Source organism: Habropoda laboriosa, unplaced genomic scaffold, assembly GCF_001263275.1.
Source record: "Habropoda laboriosa isolate 0110345459 unplaced genomic scaffold, ASM126327v1 scaffold67, whole genome shotgun sequence".
Lineage (NCBI taxonomy): Eukaryota > Metazoa > Arthropoda > Insecta > Hymenoptera > Apidae > Habropoda > Habropoda laboriosa.
In genome coordinates, this window is record NW_017100242.1 from 643,354 (window position 1) to 662,341 (window position 18,988).

The 18,988-nt window shown below is 38.2% G+C and overlaps 3 protein-coding genes across 3 annotated transcripts in view; 2 read left to right on the top strand and 1 right to left on the bottom strand.

The window, feature by feature from the left end:
• The window catches only part of LOC108572072 (tripeptidyl-peptidase 2-like), a 21,457-nt gene extending 14,410 nt beyond the window's left edge, over nt 1–7,047 (bottom strand). Inside the window, exons 1-17 of the mRNA XM_017934259.1 lie at nt 6,872–7,047; nt 6,147–6,275; nt 5,868–6,035; nt 5,271–5,431; nt 5,005–5,168; nt 4,597–4,929; nt 4,242–4,511; nt 3,850–4,161; nt 3,612–3,768; nt 3,345–3,532; nt 3,116–3,270; nt 2,819–3,036; nt 2,498–2,732; nt 2,186–2,436; nt 1,069–1,313; nt 81–538; nt 1–7 (exon numbers count right to left, since the gene is read on the bottom strand). The exon at nt 1–7 is cut by the window's left edge and continues 162 nt beyond it. Coding sequence (XP_017789748.1) covers nt 1–7; nt 81–538; nt 1,069–1,313; nt 2,186–2,436; nt 2,498–2,732; nt 2,819–3,036; nt 3,116–3,270; nt 3,345–3,532; nt 3,612–3,768; nt 3,850–4,161; nt 4,242–4,511; nt 4,597–4,929; nt 5,005–5,168; nt 5,271–5,431; nt 5,868–6,035; nt 6,147–6,275; nt 6,872–7,033 — 3,613 coding nt within the window. The 5' untranslated portion in view covers nt 7,034–7,047. The remainder of the gene's footprint in view (nt 8–80; nt 539–1,068; nt 1,314–2,185; nt 2,437–2,497; nt 2,733–2,818; nt 3,037–3,115; nt 3,271–3,344; nt 3,533–3,611; nt 3,769–3,849; nt 4,162–4,241; nt 4,512–4,596; nt 4,930–5,004; nt 5,169–5,270; nt 5,432–5,867; nt 6,036–6,146; nt 6,276–6,871) is intronic.
• Nucleotides 7,048–7,313: 266 nt separating this feature from the next.
• LOC108572073 (UDP-glucuronic acid decarboxylase 1) lies at nt 7,314–9,260 on the top strand. The gene is made up of 4 exons (XM_017934260.1): nt 7,314–7,547; nt 7,656–8,351; nt 8,421–8,741; nt 8,825–9,260. Exons 1-4 carry the CDS (start codon nt 7,487–7,489, stop codon nt 9,091–9,093), a joined length of 1,347 nt encoding a protein of 448 aa, XP_017789749.1. The 5' UTR covers nt 7,314–7,486; the 3' UTR covers nt 9,094–9,260.
• An 8,342-nt stretch (nt 9,261–17,602) lies between these two features.
• Nucleotides 17,603–18,988, top strand: part of LOC108572088 (extracellular sulfatase SULF-1 homolog) — a 107,085-nt gene continuing 105,699 nt past the window's right edge. The window contains exon 1 of the mRNA XM_017934279.1: nt 17,603–17,876. The gene's annotated coding sequence lies outside the window, so the exon portion shown is untranslated. The remainder of the gene's footprint in view (nt 17,877–18,988) is intronic.

The following is an 18,988-nucleotide window of genomic DNA, read 5'->3' on the forward strand; positions in this document are numbered from 1 at the left end:
AATACACAGAGATATTTTATTTTTATAAATATAGTTGTTAAACAACAGTACAACCATTTTTCATATGCAAAACATCTTGCCTTCATGTCAGTTGGTTCAGCGAACTTTTGTACTTCTTGCCAATGATGTGTCACGCTCTCTAATAAATGTTCAAACTGTTGGCGATCTCCCTCTCCCTTTTTCGCACTGTGTACGTAAAGTCGCGCTAATGCACATCCCTTCTTTACTAGTGCTTTTATCAAACTGAACTTCTGTTTCTCCATAGTTGTTCTAATCTTTGCCGCATCATCACGTTGATCGCTCTTTAAGCCATAGTAAGCCAAGAGTTTGTCTTGATCTATATTGGTAATCACAGCATCAGCGACAGTAACTATTTGGTTCGCCAAAGAAACAGATTCGTCTGAGATATCGTCGTGTGGCACGTGACGTCGAGCCTCAGGTGAATCCAAAGAAATCAGCATGGCAGTGTGAACGGGCAAATGATCCGAGAATAGATTCTTCAACTCTCCATACAGTAGATTTGCATATTCTCCGGGTTCTGTGATTAACGATAACAAATTAGTTCTATTTCCAACACAATATATAGGTGAAAATGTACGTCGGTGTAATAAAGAAAAGAACAGGCTTTGTATAAACGTTTGGAACAAATGTATATGATGTATGAATATTGTTTCACAGCATTCAATATTGTGAACAAATTGTGTTCATGTTGGAATCATATTTATAAGCTGTAAATATTATTATAAATATTTTTTTTTTTAACGTCAGTCACAAAGGAAGAGAGACCAAAGTAAATTATTTGTTATATAATACGTAATCGTGCATTGGAACAAAACAGATGGTAATCAAAAAATTTGATAATCGTTTAAATAGAGCTGCATCGGGCTTCAAAACAGAAATTTTGGAGTAACTTTGTAACACACACTAACAACTTACTCGTAGAAGGCGCTATTTTTGTCGAATTGAGACCGGAAAGAAAAACAAAACATTTACGTGATGATAGTGCTACTGTACATAATATATATTTATACACTATACTAATTTTAGATGAATGAAAAATCTGATTACCCAGTTTTGTGAGCCAAGTGCATTTGAAGTCCCTAAGTGCTTCATTGTATTCATTCCATTTGGTAGTCTTTTCTTTGTTTGTTGAATTATAAGGACTGCTGCTACTGCTACTAGATTTCTTCGTTGGTTCGGTGAGGATATATTTAAATGTGTGACAATCCACTTTTTTTCCATTGTCATCTTTGCAGAAGGTTAATGAACCCTGTAAGTAACTGATATTTCCTAAAGCGACACCTCTGGGAACTCTAAAATCGAAATAGAAAATTAACTTTTTCCCAAGTAAATTAATATCAGATAGTGCTTAAAATATTTCACTACAAAAAGTAGTTATAAACGAAGTGAAACATGCAGCTATCAAATAAAACTCAGATAAACAGGAAGTGTATAGCATTTTTCTACATGTAAAAAAGCATATAGAAAGCATTATGTGCAAGGTATAAATGCATGTAAAATAAAGCTTAAGTAGCATATAAAATATGTTTAAAAAAGCTGAAGGAAAAATGGAATTACAATATAAATATTAAAGTCTAAAATGCAAGCGATAATTTTGAAAAGAAATAGTTGTCTATATATGTTTGAATTGATTTAAAATGCAGATGCAATGAAGCAATGCACAAAACGATATTATTTTAAACAAATATCTGCTTCAAGAAAATTAATAATTCTTTCGGATTGAAAGCATGTAAATGTTTAAAAATGTTTACAAATATGCTATAAACTTACTTGTTTTCAGCGCTGCAATGTAGAATAAAAAGAAAGAAAATTTTCTTAGTAATATTTTTAAAACATTTCATTTGTTTATGTAAAAAACTTAAAAAATATAGAATAATTCCCGTAAAATTGTTCTATATTTTTATCGTAAGATATATTTAAAAAAATAAATATGATTAATGTACATCGGAATACCATTTTTTATCCATATAAGAACATAATATATACTACACATATGCAAAATGAATATAGAATATTTTTATGAAGAAACATAAACTACATGTAACTCATATCTATTTATATGAAATGTATATTTTATTTAACATTTTATAGTGAACCATATTTTGCAACGTTTGTCAAACATACTTTGTAAAAGAGAAAATTATGTTTAGGGTAAAACACTTACTTGTTTTCATTGGATATAGGTGTAATATACAAAGGAAGGATGTGACCAGGTGGAACTGAAGCTGCTATCATTTTCTTGCCACCAATAAGAGCTTGTGACTGACTGGCATAAACGTCTAGATTAATTGGATTACTTAGCTTGTGACTTAAAAGAAACGGCATTTCCGTTAATCTATCGAGTAAGTCTTTCTTTTCGTGACGTACATGCAGTTTTAATGTGTAATCGCCTTTCTCTAATTTTTGATTAGCATACTGCAATAAAAAATCGTGTCACTTTTTTATTTCTTACCGTTAATTCATAAGTGATACTTACCTTAGATGGGTACGCATCTCCGCAACAAATCAGTTGTTTATTGCTATCATAAATCATCCACAATTGACTCTCGTATTCACTTTCGTACAATAAATCACTGAGCAGTGCTGCATTTGGAGTAACTTCAGCTGATTTTGCACAGTGGAACGAATACGATAGTTGCAATTCATAAATTTGTCGCGATGGTGGAATAATATCTCGTTCTCTTAAAGGAGCGATCTTTGCGTCAGTGGGTCTGTAACATCAGAAGAAAAAAACATTGGATCAAAGTAATTCATTTTTATTGGTGAATATCGTGTAAAGAATTTTTTTTCCACACACTTTAATATTTGCACGGATGATTTGAGAGAAATACAGGGAACTACTTCTTCATTTCTGAGGGAACTTCGTACTTCTAAGCGATTTACTCCATCTCCAGATTGCATTGTAAGATTTCCATTGATCATGTGAAGACCATGAAATTCTATAAAATAATCGACTAACATGTCACCTATGTTTGCCCAATATTTCGCGACAACCACTTCTAAGATCAATCCTCCCTAAGAATAAAACAGATATGTATTTACAATTAAAATATTATTTCGACGTGTTAAAATTGATTGGAAAAATTTTTAATACCTGAACAGCAAATGGGTGAACAATTTCTGACTGGGAGGTGACAGTATACAATTTATTAGCTTCGAGAGTCTTACAGGACAAACGAGGTTTCAATTGTACAGTGTGAATCGCAAATCTTCCGTGTTTATCTTTTTCTGAACTCTTCAATCTAATAACTAAATTGAATTACATTAAAATATTAATTATGGACGTTCATACATATATAATAAATATCGTAAAAAATATTTACCCGCCCATGTTGCGTCTTCTGGTACGAGAATAAAGTGTCGGCGTATTGTGTTAGGTTTAAATAAAATATTTGTATACGATAAGTCTGGAAGGATCGCAGTTTTTGGCAGTGTTTGTGGTTGCACTACAGTAACTGGTATTTGGAACACTGGTCCTTTTGCAACGTCTGTTACATCATAAGCTCTGACACTGTAAAAGACGATTAACATCGATGTTATGCATTGCGAGTGTACAAAGAATATTTTAATTTTATTCCAAGCATATTTACTTAGTTGTATGAACACCTTCAGGTAAATTAAAAGCGTCAACTTTGATAGCGAACGCACGAACCATATTCATTAAATCGAGATGTGTTGGAAAATGCACCCAAGATGCATCGCATACCAGAGTTAATTTCAAGTTGAAAGCGATTTTGAGTGCTGGGTCTATAAATCATCCAAATATTGTAACAAATGACACTCAATTAAAATATATAGTATTGCATTAACAGACGTATAAAGTTATACCGGTTTGTTCACTATTAAGGAATACAGGTTCAACAGTAATGGCATAATCTTTCGGCCGATCAATGACGCCGCTTCTCAGATGAATTCCTTTCGCGTTATTCGGACCACAGTTAACAGTAAATCTTACATCCCTTTCAGTCACATTGCTATAAGTAACAAGATTATCGAACGCACGTTCGACTTGTAATAATCCTGAACCCTGTGCAAAAGGATCCAAATTTGTTATGTATAATGCTGTGTTTTCAAGTGCCCTTTTTATGTTATACGGGGAATATGGGCAATTTTTAGCAAGAAGTCCCGATATAAGTATTGCTGTAACATAAAACACATGTAAAAATAACCTTTTTTTTTATTGATATACTATTTTTATATCTTACTAAACATCAATTTACCAATAGCTCCAGTTACATGTGGTGCAGCCATGCTTGTACCATTCATAAGTTGACTTTTTCTTAATGTAAAATTGGGAACACTCGTTATAGCTCCTCCTGGAGCACATACGGTAATTCCAGCTCCGCCATCGATCATCGGGCCACGAGATGACCAGGTGTATGACATGCCTGGCATTTTTTCTCTTAAAGAATATTCAGCTACCATCATATCAGGAGAAACGTAGGCGCCAACGCTAACTACGCTATTAGAACTAATATCTGGCGGTGTTCCTATATGATTTAAAAATAGATATTTCACAAGATGTAAATATTTGAAGTATATATGTAAAAGTTTCGAATATTCTTATCAACTAACCAATGGTACATAAAGCTGGACCAAGATTACCAGCAGATGATACCCACGTTACTCCGTATTTGTCAATAACTTCGTTCATTAATTCTCCTATTCTTCCTGAGTTAGACCAATGGGCATGTTCTCCGTAGCTCATATTTATTACGTGTATTTTCTCTTTGTGTTTCATTACATGTATCATTGCCCGTACTACCGCAGTTCCTGTTTCCATTGTACCAATGCGGCCATCTCCGACACTTAATGAAATAATTTGAGCACCAGGAGCTACACCATTTAATTCAGGATTATCAGGAAAATATGCCGCTGCAATTGAAGCTACATGTGTGCCGTGACTTGCTGCAACACATCAAGATTAATTATTAGTCCAATGAACAAACAAGCAATTGTAGAATTAATTTCGTGGATACTTACAACATAGACTAACAATTTCTAACGTATTTCCATCATCATGAACATTAATACTAATATTTAGTTGATCCTCTGGTATGAGGGGTGCATACTGCCTTGTTTTAGTGTATTCCCCTAGGAAAACGCCAGCTTCCAAGTTACCTTCTTCTGAAGTGTCAATACATGCTCTTTAACAAAAAATATAAAGGGTTAAATTAAATGCTAATATTCATAGAAAAAAATATTTTAATACATCTGTAAATGCAAAAGTATCCTACATATATCTTTACCTCCAAACTTCACCATCATGAAAAGCAACACAGTCATAAGTAGGTCCTACATCAGAATATTTTTTCTCAACATTATTCAATATTTCAACTCTTGCTTCAAGTTCCTCTTTATCTAGCCTTTCTTTTAAATTGGCTAATTGTGGATTTTTTGCTTCAAATTCCTATGTACAATAATTGTATAGCATAAAAATCAAATTGTTCTTATTTTTACTAAAAATTACATGTTTACAGAATAGCTGCTTGTATTTTAATTAAGTCCGTTTTCTTGTTTTTAAACATACTATTACACAGTATAAAAAACGTGACACTCTATTATGTAATGAATCAATAGCTTTACAGTAGATCAAACTGCCAATTATAAATATAGCATTAGATACAGATCACTGTGACACATTGTGAAACCGGCCTCATTTGATTGCATGGTTCAACATACCCACAACAACCCTATCTTTGGATCACATGGTCTAAAAGCCTATTTACGAATTTGTTCTTAAATTGATGTATAAGTCACTATTGTTTGCACATGAGACAAATTAATTAATGTCTTATTCCTAACATATGTATTAAGTACAGTCAAAATACAACTAATTTATTTACTTGTAATTCTCTAGATGCTTCTGCAAGAGCAGATTTTTGACAATTATCCCATAAACGTTTTTTTCTTTCTAGTAATACTCTTTCTCTTAATTTTCCTGGATATAATGAATATAAATTTTTTTCTCCAATGTGATATTCTCCTGTGGGATTTTTCCAGTTGGATGGAACCTGAAAAAAAATTATTCTTTTTATTAACCATCATATTAAATATTATCAAGTTAATCAAACATCTTGGTTATGATTACTTTCACAGTGAACAAAACACCATTTGAATTATACCTTCAATTTACGGCCAGTTATGCCAATTATGTATCCATCAGGTGCCTGTACAACTTTACTGGTGTCTACATCTCCAGCTCCACTGCAGTCATACCTTTCAATAATTTTTGGTTTTCCATCTGAAGTTTCCTATATGAAGTAAATTTATTATAAAAATGAACATTTTATTTTATTCAAATTTAATTTGTTTTAATTATCAAAGAAAAATTTGCTATATCATTCTACAAATATTATCATGTAACAAAGAATGACAAACATGAATTCATGAAGCTTAACTATAAAAAGGGATGACTAATGCATTACATTTTAGTACTTAACAACCAAAGAATTCACACAATAAACAATTTTTAAATTTTATTGCTAATGTAGAAAGAAACAAATATACAATGGCTATCAATGATTACATTACAGCATGACAGAAATTTCTGAGGCAAATATAAATGAAAATAAAGGCAAAGAACGGAGATAAAAGACCGAAATTGCGCTACGTATACTTTCTGATTTAACGTTAAATTATTCAAAGGTTTTCGTATCATATACAGGGAAAACAAACAGAAATCCATGAATGAAATAAACGCGCCCGTTAAGCCGAGACTTTTGACAATATAAAATTTTCAGGAAAGACAAAGATATTTGGGCAAAATTTAAATTAAAAAAAAAAAAGATGACAGGAAAAGCAGTGATTTGGACAAACGCGAGGTGTGTCTATATAAAACCTTACTTACCTGCATACCAGGAGCCCCAGGATCAATTCCTGAATCGAAAATTGCAATGATGACTCCTCGACCATCATATTCGGGATATTTGGTTAGAAATTGAGTGACACCAGTTTCTTTTTTAGGTAAAAGGCCCCAAACAGGAAAATTACAATCAATGACCTCTGCCATATTTCAAATGCCACTGCCACCGCGACTCCAGAAAAACTACTTGAGATGTTTCCTTTGTACTGCCACAGCCTTATATATCAATCAAAAAACAGCATCTGCGCGTGCGTGAGTGTTCACTAAAATTTTGAGGTTAAGTTATCGGCTCACGATACGTCAGACCAAACAGACAATAAGAAACAAAATCCGTGAAACGTTTGCGTTTGGGTGCTCAGATAGCAGCACCGACATTACGTCAATAATTGAATGAAACAGTACTCCAAAATTGTGAATTTCACGATTTAATAATGTGGTGATGTAAGAGGTTATGTTTTTTAATCATGGAAATCGGAAAATGACATACTCGTCGCAGTCGAACGTTATCGCTTTCACCGTACTGTAGTACGGTGTTAATCTGTGACAGATCGAGGAGGAAAGTAACGTGAATATCTTCGATGACATGTGCAATGTTAAAGCATGGTTCTCACGCCACGAAAGATGAAACAGGTTGCCTTTTCCGTGATTTGTATAATATTAGGTAATAATGTTTCACGCAAATTCTGCTATTCTCGGCGTTTCCTTACCAGCTGTAATCGTTCATCCTTGAGCGATAACATCAATGTCACGTATGTTTAATATATTGCAGTGTTAGGATTTTACAAAACATTAGTCAATCCAGAGGAAGAACAATCTTTCCTTCGAGTTCATCCACGGGATCGTAAGTCACATCTAGGAGACATAAATGAAATTGAATCTGAGAAGATTCAAGAGGCTGATGAAGATGTACGCTATCCTGACATTAAAGATATAGAAGAAGCAAAAATACGAATTCGTGAATTAGAGGGTAAACTACAACATCTTGAGGCTAAAATTGAGAACAGAGTGTCAAAGGACTTTCCAACAGTCAAATTTCTCAATTACAAGAACAGAAAAAGAATACTGGTTACAGGTGGAGCAGGTTTTGTTGGGTCACATTTAGTAGACCGTTTAATGCTTGCTGGCCATGAACTGATAGTTGTAGATAACTTTTTTACTGGAAGAAAACGCAATGTTGAACATTGGGTTGGCCATGAAAACTTTGAGCTTGTTCACCATGACATTGTCAGACCCCTTTACTTAGAAGTTGATGAAATATATCACCTTGCCAGTCCAGCTAGTCCACCTCACTATATGCTTAATCCTGTTAAAACAATAAAAACAAATACTTTAGGCACAATAAACATATTAGGTCTTGCAAAAAGAGTAGGTGCAAGAGTCTTAATAGCTAGTACATCTGAAGTTTATGGAGATCCTAATGAACATCCTCAATCAGAAACTTATTGGGGACATGTGAATCCTATAGGTACATCAAATTTACGACAACTTCGTTTAGTTGCAATACACGTAAAAATTCATAATTTGATTTCCGTAGGTCCAAGAGCTTGTTACGATGAAGGAAAACGTGTCGCCGAAACTTTGAGTTACGCGTACATGAGACAAGAGGGTGTCTCGGTACGGGTTGCCCGAATTTTCAATACTTTCGGGCCTAGAATGCATATGAACGATGGTCGTGTAGTTTCAAATTTCATTCTGCAAGCACTACAGAATGATTCAATTACGATATACGGCAGTGGAAAGCAGACACGATCTTTCCAATACGTGTCAGACTTAGTCGATGGATTAGTCGCTTTAATGGCGTCTAATTACTCTCAACCAATCAATATTGGAAATCCTGTAGAGCGTACGATAGAAGGTAAATATAGTGTCATTGAACACTCTTGGTGTGATCAATTAAACACCCTGTATGAGATATACAATGGATTTTAATTATTACAGAGTTTGCTCTTATAATCAAAGATCTAGTTGGTACAAATAGTAAAATAGTCGAGCTTGCTGCGGTCGAGGATGACCCACAAAGAAGAAGACCTGATATAAGTAGAGCTAAGAAATATTTGAATTGGGAGCCAAAGGTTCCTTTAGCTGAAGGACTTAAAAAAACTATAATGTACTTCGCGAAAGAATTACAAAGGACGAAACATTCACAAAAAGCTAGTTTTAAACAAACATCTTACAAAAACGATCATGACATAGTAGAGCAACTTTAAAGAGATAAAATATCAATATGATTAATTTATACACTTGTAAAAAAAAGTGGCTTTGGAAAGTGCCATTATGCTATGGACCACTATGTGCCAAAAGATTCCCCGTCCAAATTGAATTTTGTATAATTTAGAATATTAACGGGTACATGTTTTTAATTTAAAAAAGCACACACACAGAAAATTTTCGTAAATAGGATTGATATTTTGTATTCGCGCAATCAATATTCTTTTCAATTCTGTAGAGGATCTAAACTTTATTTTGCTACGTTCTGTAATTTTATTTATTGTCCATAACCACAGTATTGAGTTCAAACGGCAAATGCTTAAAGCGTATTACTTATTTTGTTATAGAAGAAAGAAATTTATTTATCATATATAACAGAAATTTTATTCATCGATCGACGGTGCTGGTGGAAGTTATCAACATCCTTTTTCCCTATGTGAAATATTAAGCTAACATATACGAACTTTGAATAATATTAAGCTGATTTTACTTAATATTTCTATGTAATCGATTCTCTTACGACTGTACATGCCTACCATCAAATTTCTCAAACGACGTATGAAAAAAATAGCGACGTAATCAATGTGCACCTGTAACTAGGAAGATTTTAACGAATGTTTCTGTCACCGAATTTTTTTATCATAGAGGCAAACACGTTCCGCAAGTTTCTCGGCAGAACGAGACGCCCGAACATTTGTATCATACTAGTAATCGTATCGTGTGATATAATGCACGGTATAAAACGTAAGCTGCGAGTACTGTAATATTTCGTGCGCGTGTAAACAGGAAAGTAATTTTATACTGTACCAAAAATATATTGTACACGAGTGTAAGTGAGTAAAACAGTTTCTGAAAGATAACACTATTCCGTTAGAACAATTTACGCGATATAATTTATATTCAAATAACGTTCCCATCAATATTCTACGTACGAGACAGAAAAGAAAATACAAAATCGATGTTCACGCTATAATAACCATGGTCGGGCGGCTACGCCCATCTCATTTGTAACGACAATCTGCGCTGATCGACGACGCGAGAATACGCACATTGTTGCATAACGAGCCGGTGATTCTTCTTGTCCGGTCGCGCTCCAACTAGATAATATTATAATTCCGGCAAGCGTGACCACTTGCTGAAGACGCATTCCATGGCGAGATTGAAGAATCGTCCGCGCCGTTTAAAGCACATTTGAAGGGCCGATTGTCTGTAATGGGTGTCGCGTGGGCCCTGACAGGGCGCACGTGGTTGTCCTGTCTCGAAGACAGGATAGAGACGATGACAAGCAAACGAACGAAAGAAAGAGACACGTAGATAGATTGGCGAGAGTAAGGGGCCGGTAAGACTCGCTGATTCTTAACGATAATCATCGCATCCGGGATATGCCGTGGCTTTGTCGTCGCGAACGAAAACGCCGCAAGGGTGAAGATGAGCTAATCGTCGAAGGAGACAGACTGCTTAACGATTCAGAAGGAAATAAGGCGGGCAAGCTGCCCCCTCCGCCATCTTTCCTACGCTTTCACGCGACCGGTTATGCTTCGTTTTCATTAAGTCGCACAGTTTAATTTCACGTAGACGCGTGGCTTTGTATAAATAACCACAGACACGATGGTTGAATACTTGGAACAGGTTTTGTGCATAAAACGTGTATTCTTTTTTATTTATTTTTCGATTCAACGAGCAGCTCGTTAAAAACGCGCCCTAGTGTACACCAGGTTTTAATGAACTAAGGGGGGTGTGCCGCGCGTAATCGACGAACTTCAACGACTTCCTGTCTGTAGAGAACGGAGGAACAGGTGACCTAATTCAGCGTAAAGTAACTCTTGCTCTCTATCCGTTGGTGGTCCGCCGGTAATCCGATCTGTCTATTGGTAAATGAGACGGGGAACGCTCGTCTAACGTGGGCCCAGCACGTGAGCAGCGTGAGTTACTTCTTACCTGCAAGAATAAACGCGGAGGGGATGTTTTAAACCGGGGAAAAGATGAATGGTTCGATTCGACGAACCCATACGTCACCCGGTACTATACTTTACCGAAGTCATCGTGGGGAGAATTCCACGATGCATATTAGGTTGACCAAGAGTTCGAGGTGAACTAATTCTATCGCATATTTTTCTAACTTAAGATTCAGAAATCTGTATTCAGTTAAATTTATACAATTAAAATTACACCAACTTTTGGACCAGTCCAATATAAGAAATACATACACGGGAATACACCTAACCTTAAATTTGCACGATCAATCGAAAGCATGTAAATGGAAGTTACATTTTTGTAAAGAATAAAGCTACATAAATATACGATAAATTGGGAAATTATTTACGTTACATCTTCCTATCACAATTGAGACACGACTGAGTGAAAAAATACTTTATTGCTGTGTTTACCAAGCGAACTAACAATAAGTAACATCAAATTTCGTCGCATTTTTCTCACCTTTTCTGTTAGTCATAAACCACGCAATTCAAGTTAGATATATCTCACTATCAGTCCAGGCGGGATCAAGAACGCAGCTCAAGCGTATTCTACACCTTGCCACATGAGTTACCTTCGAACAAACGTATTCATTGTGGACACGTCAATCCATTCTCGCTCGGTGTAAATGTATTCTATTCTTATTGAAAGAAAGCGAAACGGCGAGATGAAGACGCCAGATATCCTGCGTGGATATATGCACGTACACTTAAAAAAAAACTGTATAATATTCTCCGTAATTTACTGATTCAAATAACACTCTAAATTGTTTTCAGCAGCGATTTATTTATTTCAATAGGGAAATTACAATGCCTGGTTGAACGAAAATGTTTAACCATAGAAAATATCAACGTAGAAAAGAAATAACAGAAACCAAAAAGTATCGATTTGTCAAACCTATCAGAGGTGGTCGAACTTCTTAAAAGGATGAAGGGAGTTAGGAAGTGAGGTTAAATTATTGATAGGGTGAAGAAAAATTCGTCGTGAGACGGTACCAATGCCGATCGGAAGTTTCCCCGTAAAATTTGCATTGCGAATTTAACACGGCCGTTACCGTGCTTCTGTTCATCTCTACTTTGTGCCTGCATTATTTATAAAGCGCAGCAACGCTCCTCCAGCACTGTGCAGCCCTGTTACGGATTCGAAAGTGTCGCAGACTACTCGACACACATTCCCCGCATCTAACCTTCTCCGTCTTTATCTCGCGTGCCACCTTTTAACGTACCCTATCAGACCTAACATTCTTGCGTGCTTGTGGTTAATGATAAAAGCAAGAGATTCCCTGCGTTCCCTCGTTTCCGCGAAAGCCGGGAGAATACGTCTGGAAGCGTCACCTCAGCTTTTCCAATAAACTCGTAGGAAACTCAGCCGTGAGACACACGCGTAGCGGGTAATATGTGGAATTCTGAATATGAAAACGGTGGAAAAAGTTTTCTGAGTGTACGGTATTATTCATGGGGACTACTGTGGTCTGTGCTCGTAAGCCTGAGTGAAATATTTTGGAAATTCTGAGGGTACTTTTTTCTGAAAATACAAGAAACGCCTGCCCCTATAGCGTTCATAATTCACCCTTGGAAACACTCTCGCGCCCTCATCGATTCATTTTTCTTCTCGAAACAGCAGTAGTGTCATATAGATTCCCGGTGATTCTTTCGATTCTTCAAAAGTGTTAACCCTATCGTGACTAAATTATTTTCTTTAAAAATTTCTTTTTTATTTATACACCGATCTATAATGGATACTAAATGGACGTGAATTTTTATTCGAGTACCTTAAGTGGGACCTTGCGCACCGCTGATTACGGAAGGGCTGAAATAAAACATTCTCTGTTAAGAAATTCGCTTGAATAATAATTTCCGTACGCTATATTTCTTAAATGCTAGTTTATTAATTTTTAATTCCGCATAAATTAATGGACACAGCTACTCATGAACAGAGTAGCCTATAATTCTGACAACTCTAAGTGGTTTCTGTTAAAACGACAGGGTTTCCAGATCCTCAAAGGCGATTATCCCATGACGAACTCGTTCAAGCGTCGTCATTATGTGCCATCGGTGTACGTTTATGCATGATCTACGAGACTTTAATTATGCCTCCAGGTGGAACAAGGAATAGAGACTACGGCGATAGGCGAAAGCATGTTCGCGCGAGCGGCCAGCTGACAGAACAGAATAATTACAGAGGGCTCGCATTTTCGCGAAATTAGCATGTTCACGCTGGATGGAACATACTCTGATTAATACTTGTCATTTTCTTGAACATCGTACGAAAATGTAACCGGACAAAGTACCCATCGTTCCTTACTATATCACGTTGTGACATCCTATGCTTCTGGAAGTTCCCTCATTCCGTAATAATAGATCGTTAGATGCAACGAGGGGATCGTGTCCATTTCGATTATCGTAAAGTGCAGTTGGTGGGGATCTAAAGACGAAGTTTGTCGCTTCTGAATACACGATGGCTCACACTTTGCGCCCTTTCTATTTTCTTCAATTTCTACGTACATCTCGATTATCCGGAGATTCGTGTTGCGATCGAAGGTTATAGAGTACCAACAGTTCCAAGTTTCCTTCTCTCTGCGTACAATGCTCCTCGAAATTCACGAATTTATCGCGAATACCATTTGCAAGTGGACCATTCTCGAAATTGCAATCGACTGTAGAAATGCTTACCTTTGGTTTCACGTTCAAACGACGAAAATATATAGTTGGGGCCACAATATAGCGAGGTCGTAAATTAAACTCTGAAGAATCGGCACCGATTGATGTTGCGGCACTCAAGGCCGTGTGTTGCAGTCTGTTTGAGGGTTCCAACAATAAACTTTGGTACTTCAAGTAGAAAATGGTATTTCATTTACAAATGGAAAATATGTTAATATTAAAGCTACACAATCTTTTTGCACTTTCTATCTGTATATAACACGAGTAGATAAACTAAGATGCTAAAGACATCAATAAGACCTTTACCTGTAACCGTACTTCCAAAAGCGGCTTCCCCCAGAGGGAGAAACCCTAATTTGTCCTAGCTGCATGCAGTTTTCAGTAAATATATTAGAATCAGTTGACTTTCGCTGGATACAAGAATTCTTCGTACGGTCCTGACAATGGTTTCAAGTACTTATCTGCTCGTATCTCTGTCAATTTTCGGGTCCCGGCAGCTAAAACATGTTTACTTTGACGCCTAACCGATTTTACGACCTCGCTATGAGACTTATAATTATAACAAAATGTAATTCTGATGTTGGGGTAGGTCTCCTTTATTTCCTGAAGAATCTTTACTAATTTACACCATTCTTTCCCAATTAATTTTCTCTTCTTCTCGTAATCTTTCTTACAATACTTTTTGATACTCGTTACACACGCAAGGAAGCATTCCGGTATATTTAAAATTTCATTTGGACCACCATTAGAACTCCTCCGGCACTCAGGATCCTCTAAAGTACAAACCATTTCCTCACTCTCCCTCTTCCTCTCAAATTTCCTATCTTTTTGTACTTAAAATACCTCTCGACAATACTTCACTGTAAAGAAATCTTAACCTTGAGCGATTAAGTGACATAACTCAGGCCACAATCACAGCTCTTGAAGAGCCCGAAGCTCCTCCAGAGTCCACCACCGTGTTCCACTCGACGTCGCTGAAATAATTCTCCTCTTTTTACCACTCGTCTCGGTCCATCCGCGTGTCATCTCGCGCGAAACAAATCGTAGCTCTTGCAGACTATCGACGTGGCACAGCCACTTGTTCGGACCGACCGGTCGTCGTTCTGAAAAGCGAACGCTGGCTTCAGCTTTGACCGAGTCGCATGCATAACTAAGTCCTCCTCCGATCGGCTATTTATTTAGACACCAGCTTCGAGCTCGATGGCGCCAGAATATTTGCGATATTGCGGAGACCGGCTCGAGTGGGCGGTCTCTAGCTCAGGTGAGATATTTATGTTCCTTCGATGCTGCATATTCGAGCCGTCTTCTTCAGGTGGAGGAGGCAGGGGGTGAATTGCAGGCAGAAAAGCAATCCGTGGAAAAGGTGGGTATTAGAAGTGAAAGGAACTTCTAATAGGATAGTCTAATGGAAAAGATATTGGATTGGCGGAGTAATTTGGTTCACAACTGAAGTTCTTCAAGATTTATCATGTTCCGATATTCAAATTACTTCACCCTGTATGTTCGTGTCGAATTTTACACGGAAATTTGGATGAATATTTAAAAAAATCGACTTTTAGTCCCACAATTTTCTATCACTTTTTATTATTTATAAGACTTCTTTGATTTTAAAATTGAAAGATTTTTCGCTTTCGTTGCGAACTTATGGGATCACTTATAGCGAGTATTGGAGTGTGGTGGATTTTAATTGCGAAACAAATTACAAATTACTCCAGGAATCTTTTAAGCCGTCGTTCGAGATCGAAAAGAGTTCCTAAACAAAGTTAAAAGGAGCAGATCTAACAGGAAGGTTAGACATCAACACTGTGCAGGAACCCTCCGCCGAAGATAGCGACTTGGTTAATATTTGCGTGGTCCGTCGAGCAGTTGTAAGCAAGTCCATACTACAGCATGGTCTAAATCGTGGTTTAAAGCACTGATAAGCTTTAGGTGGCCACGCAGGCCACAGACATCTCTCTGAACGCTTGCTTATCAGTGTGGCACCAGCTTCGAACGCCTGCGTCCACGTCTATGCTCGTTCGTTCGACGACAGTCTTAGGTAATATTCGAATAAATTTTTATTCCAAAATTCAAACTACTCAAAATTCCAATTCAACTTGAACCGATGAAAGGAGAAGCCAAAATTTTGTTCGAAACTGTTTAACAACCCAGAGCCAATGAAACTTCTCTCCATATCTCTCTCTCTCTCTCTGCTGAATTTGGCCCAATAAACGTAGCTGAACGATGGCGTTCGGGGCGTTCTCGCAACGATACTCTTCGTAATAACCCGTACAGGTGCTGGTTTACTAGCGGCTGGTAAGTCAAATGACGGGGTGAACGTAGTAAAGGCAACATTAACACCCGGCCAATAAAAGGCTGCTACGGTTACAACGCGGCTATCCCTCCTCCCGGGGAACGTCTAGAAGAGAACGCTGTATATCCTACACGCGTTAAGATTTATCGAATCGTTCGTCGAGTCTGCTCTCTCGATCGTTTTTCACTCATATTTCAACGGGGGATCTTTACGAGGCCCGGGACGATCAGCGGAATCGTGACACGGAAGAAGAAGGTATCGTGGCACTGGACCGAACGACGGTTCGACGGTCATAGTTTTGACACATGTTCAGACCGACGTTCTTTCACTGCTTCTTTCCAACACTCCTCCTCCTTCCTCCTCTTCGCTCTACGTGGACATTTTACGAGGCGATCGAGAACGCCTTCGAGAGATAGGTGTGTACCTCTTTCTCCTCCTTCTCGTTTCACGTCTTCGTCGTTCTAAATTTGCATCCCCCAGCCAGCCAGCTCTTGCATTCAGCCGGTCTCGTGTGCAACCAGCAGACGTGGACTTGCTGCCTCTCGTGTGAACGACCCCGGGCCTCATACGAAATGTAAATATTTACACGTGAGAGCAGCTGTCAGTGAAGGGGAGTATTCGCTTTTTCAGGTAATGGCCCCGATATACACTTTCGAGGCCCTCCTCCCGCTACGATACGTCACCCTGCCACTGGCAGACCCTTTCTTTGCTTCTTTTTCCATGGAACTTGGAATGGTTGCTTCGGTGGATTCGAACCAATCGATGTTTAATTGGTATCGTGGTTTTCCAACGGGGAATTGCGAAGGCTGCGATGAAAGAAGGAAAAATTTGGGTAAATTGTTGTATTATCTGGGCGATACAGCGAAGAGTGTACGCAGTGGAGTAGTATTTAAGTAATGGTGAACACAGGAGGCTTTATTGTTTCAATTTTCATTCATGATTTGTGCATCGAGACAGGAGCAACCCTCTACCCTAGCCAAATCTAGTAAAGAAACATATATCTTTTTGTGCATACAAACTATCCCGTAATTCTTCGGTTTTCAATAGAAGAGACAAATCTTCAAAACATAATTTCCCAAAATCATTAAAACGGCCACCAAGAATGGGTTTCTTCAATAGAAAAATACATTTCACAGTATTCCTCATCATTCCTAAACTCACTAGAGTACACAATCTATTTAGAAACCTAACGATAGTCCAGTCCATACACAAACTAATTACTCCACGAGACTTCACGTTACGCACCCCATATAAATATCATCAAACTTCCAGAGCAAACTAAAAAAAAAAAATCCAACTTGTTCCGGTCTCCATCGATACGCCTTCCGAGATAACTATAGGCGATACTAGGAGAAGCATCGGTCTCGGTAGGGTGAAACGTAGATTTTTTTACTGGTGCCCCTACCACCCCAGAGAGTCGATGATCAGCAGAAGCAGAAGATGTACTTGGCGCGGTGTGTCGGTTCGTCCGCCAAGCGACGGAGTAGTTTTCTGGCGCTGGCTGGCGTAGCAGCTGTTTCCAGGCTGGAGCGGTTGCCTGGCTGGAAGTTCAGTCTCGTTGCGACCGTCGGCGAGGTCGTGTCGTAGCCTGCCGTTTTTGCGGCCGCGCTTTACCTTCCCGCCACGTGCGCCTCCCTCCTCTCTCCTCCCCTTCTCTGTCTCGCCCGTGCCGCGTCGCGTCGCGTAGCGTCTCGTCCCGTCCGCCGATACATCTCGAAACCGGCTCCCGGTCGAAACTCTCCATCCGCGGCGAACCACGCGACGTGCACGTCGCACAAGGGTACATACGGAGGGACGCGTGCTAGGAGGAGGAACTGAGGGATTCTGAGGAGGATTCTGCTTCGTCGAGACCCCAGTGAGTACCGAATATATGCACCTTTCTTTTTTTTTCTTTTTTCTTTTGGGAGACTTTTCTAGTGAAATCCTTGGTAAGAGAAAGTGGGATCTGGAGGGTGTGATCCAGGGAAATTTTTGGCAAGATCGTTTCCTTTACTTGAGGGACTTTTTTAACGACGAAGGATGTGTGGAAGGAGTTGCACAGTGCGTTGAAATTTTTTGTAAAAGAAAGTTAGAGTTGGAGGGGATGATCGAGGGAAACTTTTGGCAAGATACAGTTTCCTTTCTTCGAGGGATTTTTTTAAGAATGAATTTTTAGTAAAAGAAAGTTAGAGTTGGAGGGGATGATCGAGAAAAATTTTTGGCAAGAAATAGTCCTCTTTTTTGGGGTGGCTTTTTTAATATCGAAGGATGTATGAAAGGAGTTCCTGAATTTTTTTGCAAAAGAAAGTTGGGATCGTAGGGAATGATCGGGGGAATTTTTTGGCAACCGCCTGTGATGATATATCGATTGTACCTCTGGTTGTTTTTATGTAACACAGGAAGTGCATACGGAGGGTTGAATAATTTGGAGATCGAATCTGCCAATAAATCTGCTATCAATATTGGTTCTCTACATTCGTTCTGGAATAATACCTTTTTAATATTTCGATCGATCTTCTCGACGAGCGTGAAACCAATTCGGCAGTTTTTTAGATACCACACCTTCGCCTTTCTTTACTCCATCGCCACAACGATAGAAACCAGAATGATTTACTGCGGAAACGGTTTACCTCTCTATCGCCTTCCAACGTTAAACAATCCGCCACAATTCTACACACCATTTCCATCGATTCGAACTACAAAAATACACAATCGCGCCTCGAAATTTACTCCGTTCCACACCTCTGTATTTAAAGTTCACTCCATTACGTCCGACATCGAGTTAACTAACTAATACCACACGGCTTCATATTTCGTCGCAGCACGTCTCATCGTCGTTGCTCCAAACAAAAGGATTCCTTTTCTTCCTCGTTCCACGTGAATCTTGTTCAAACAAACCGGCTGTCATCGATTCCACGCTCTGCCTCGAACATACGAAACGATCTTTTCCTCGTTAGATCACACACACTTCGTTCGGTTTTCTTTTCG

What these genes read in the sequence shown, in the direction of transcription:
- LOC108572073 (XM_017934260.1), top strand. Translation starts at nt 7,487, where the DNA reads ATGGTTCTCACGCCACGAAAGATGAAACAGGTTGCCTTTTCCGTGATT. An exon ending in CGTGATTTGTATAATATTAG is followed by an intron (nt 7,548 to 7,655) that starts GTAATAATGTTT and finishes AATATATTGCAG; the next exon opens with TGTTAGGATTTTACAAAACA. An exon ending in TGTAGAGCGTACGATAGAAG is followed by an intron (nt 8,742 to 8,824) that starts GTAAATATAGTG and finishes TAATTATTACAG; the next exon opens with AGTTTGCTCTTATAATCAAA.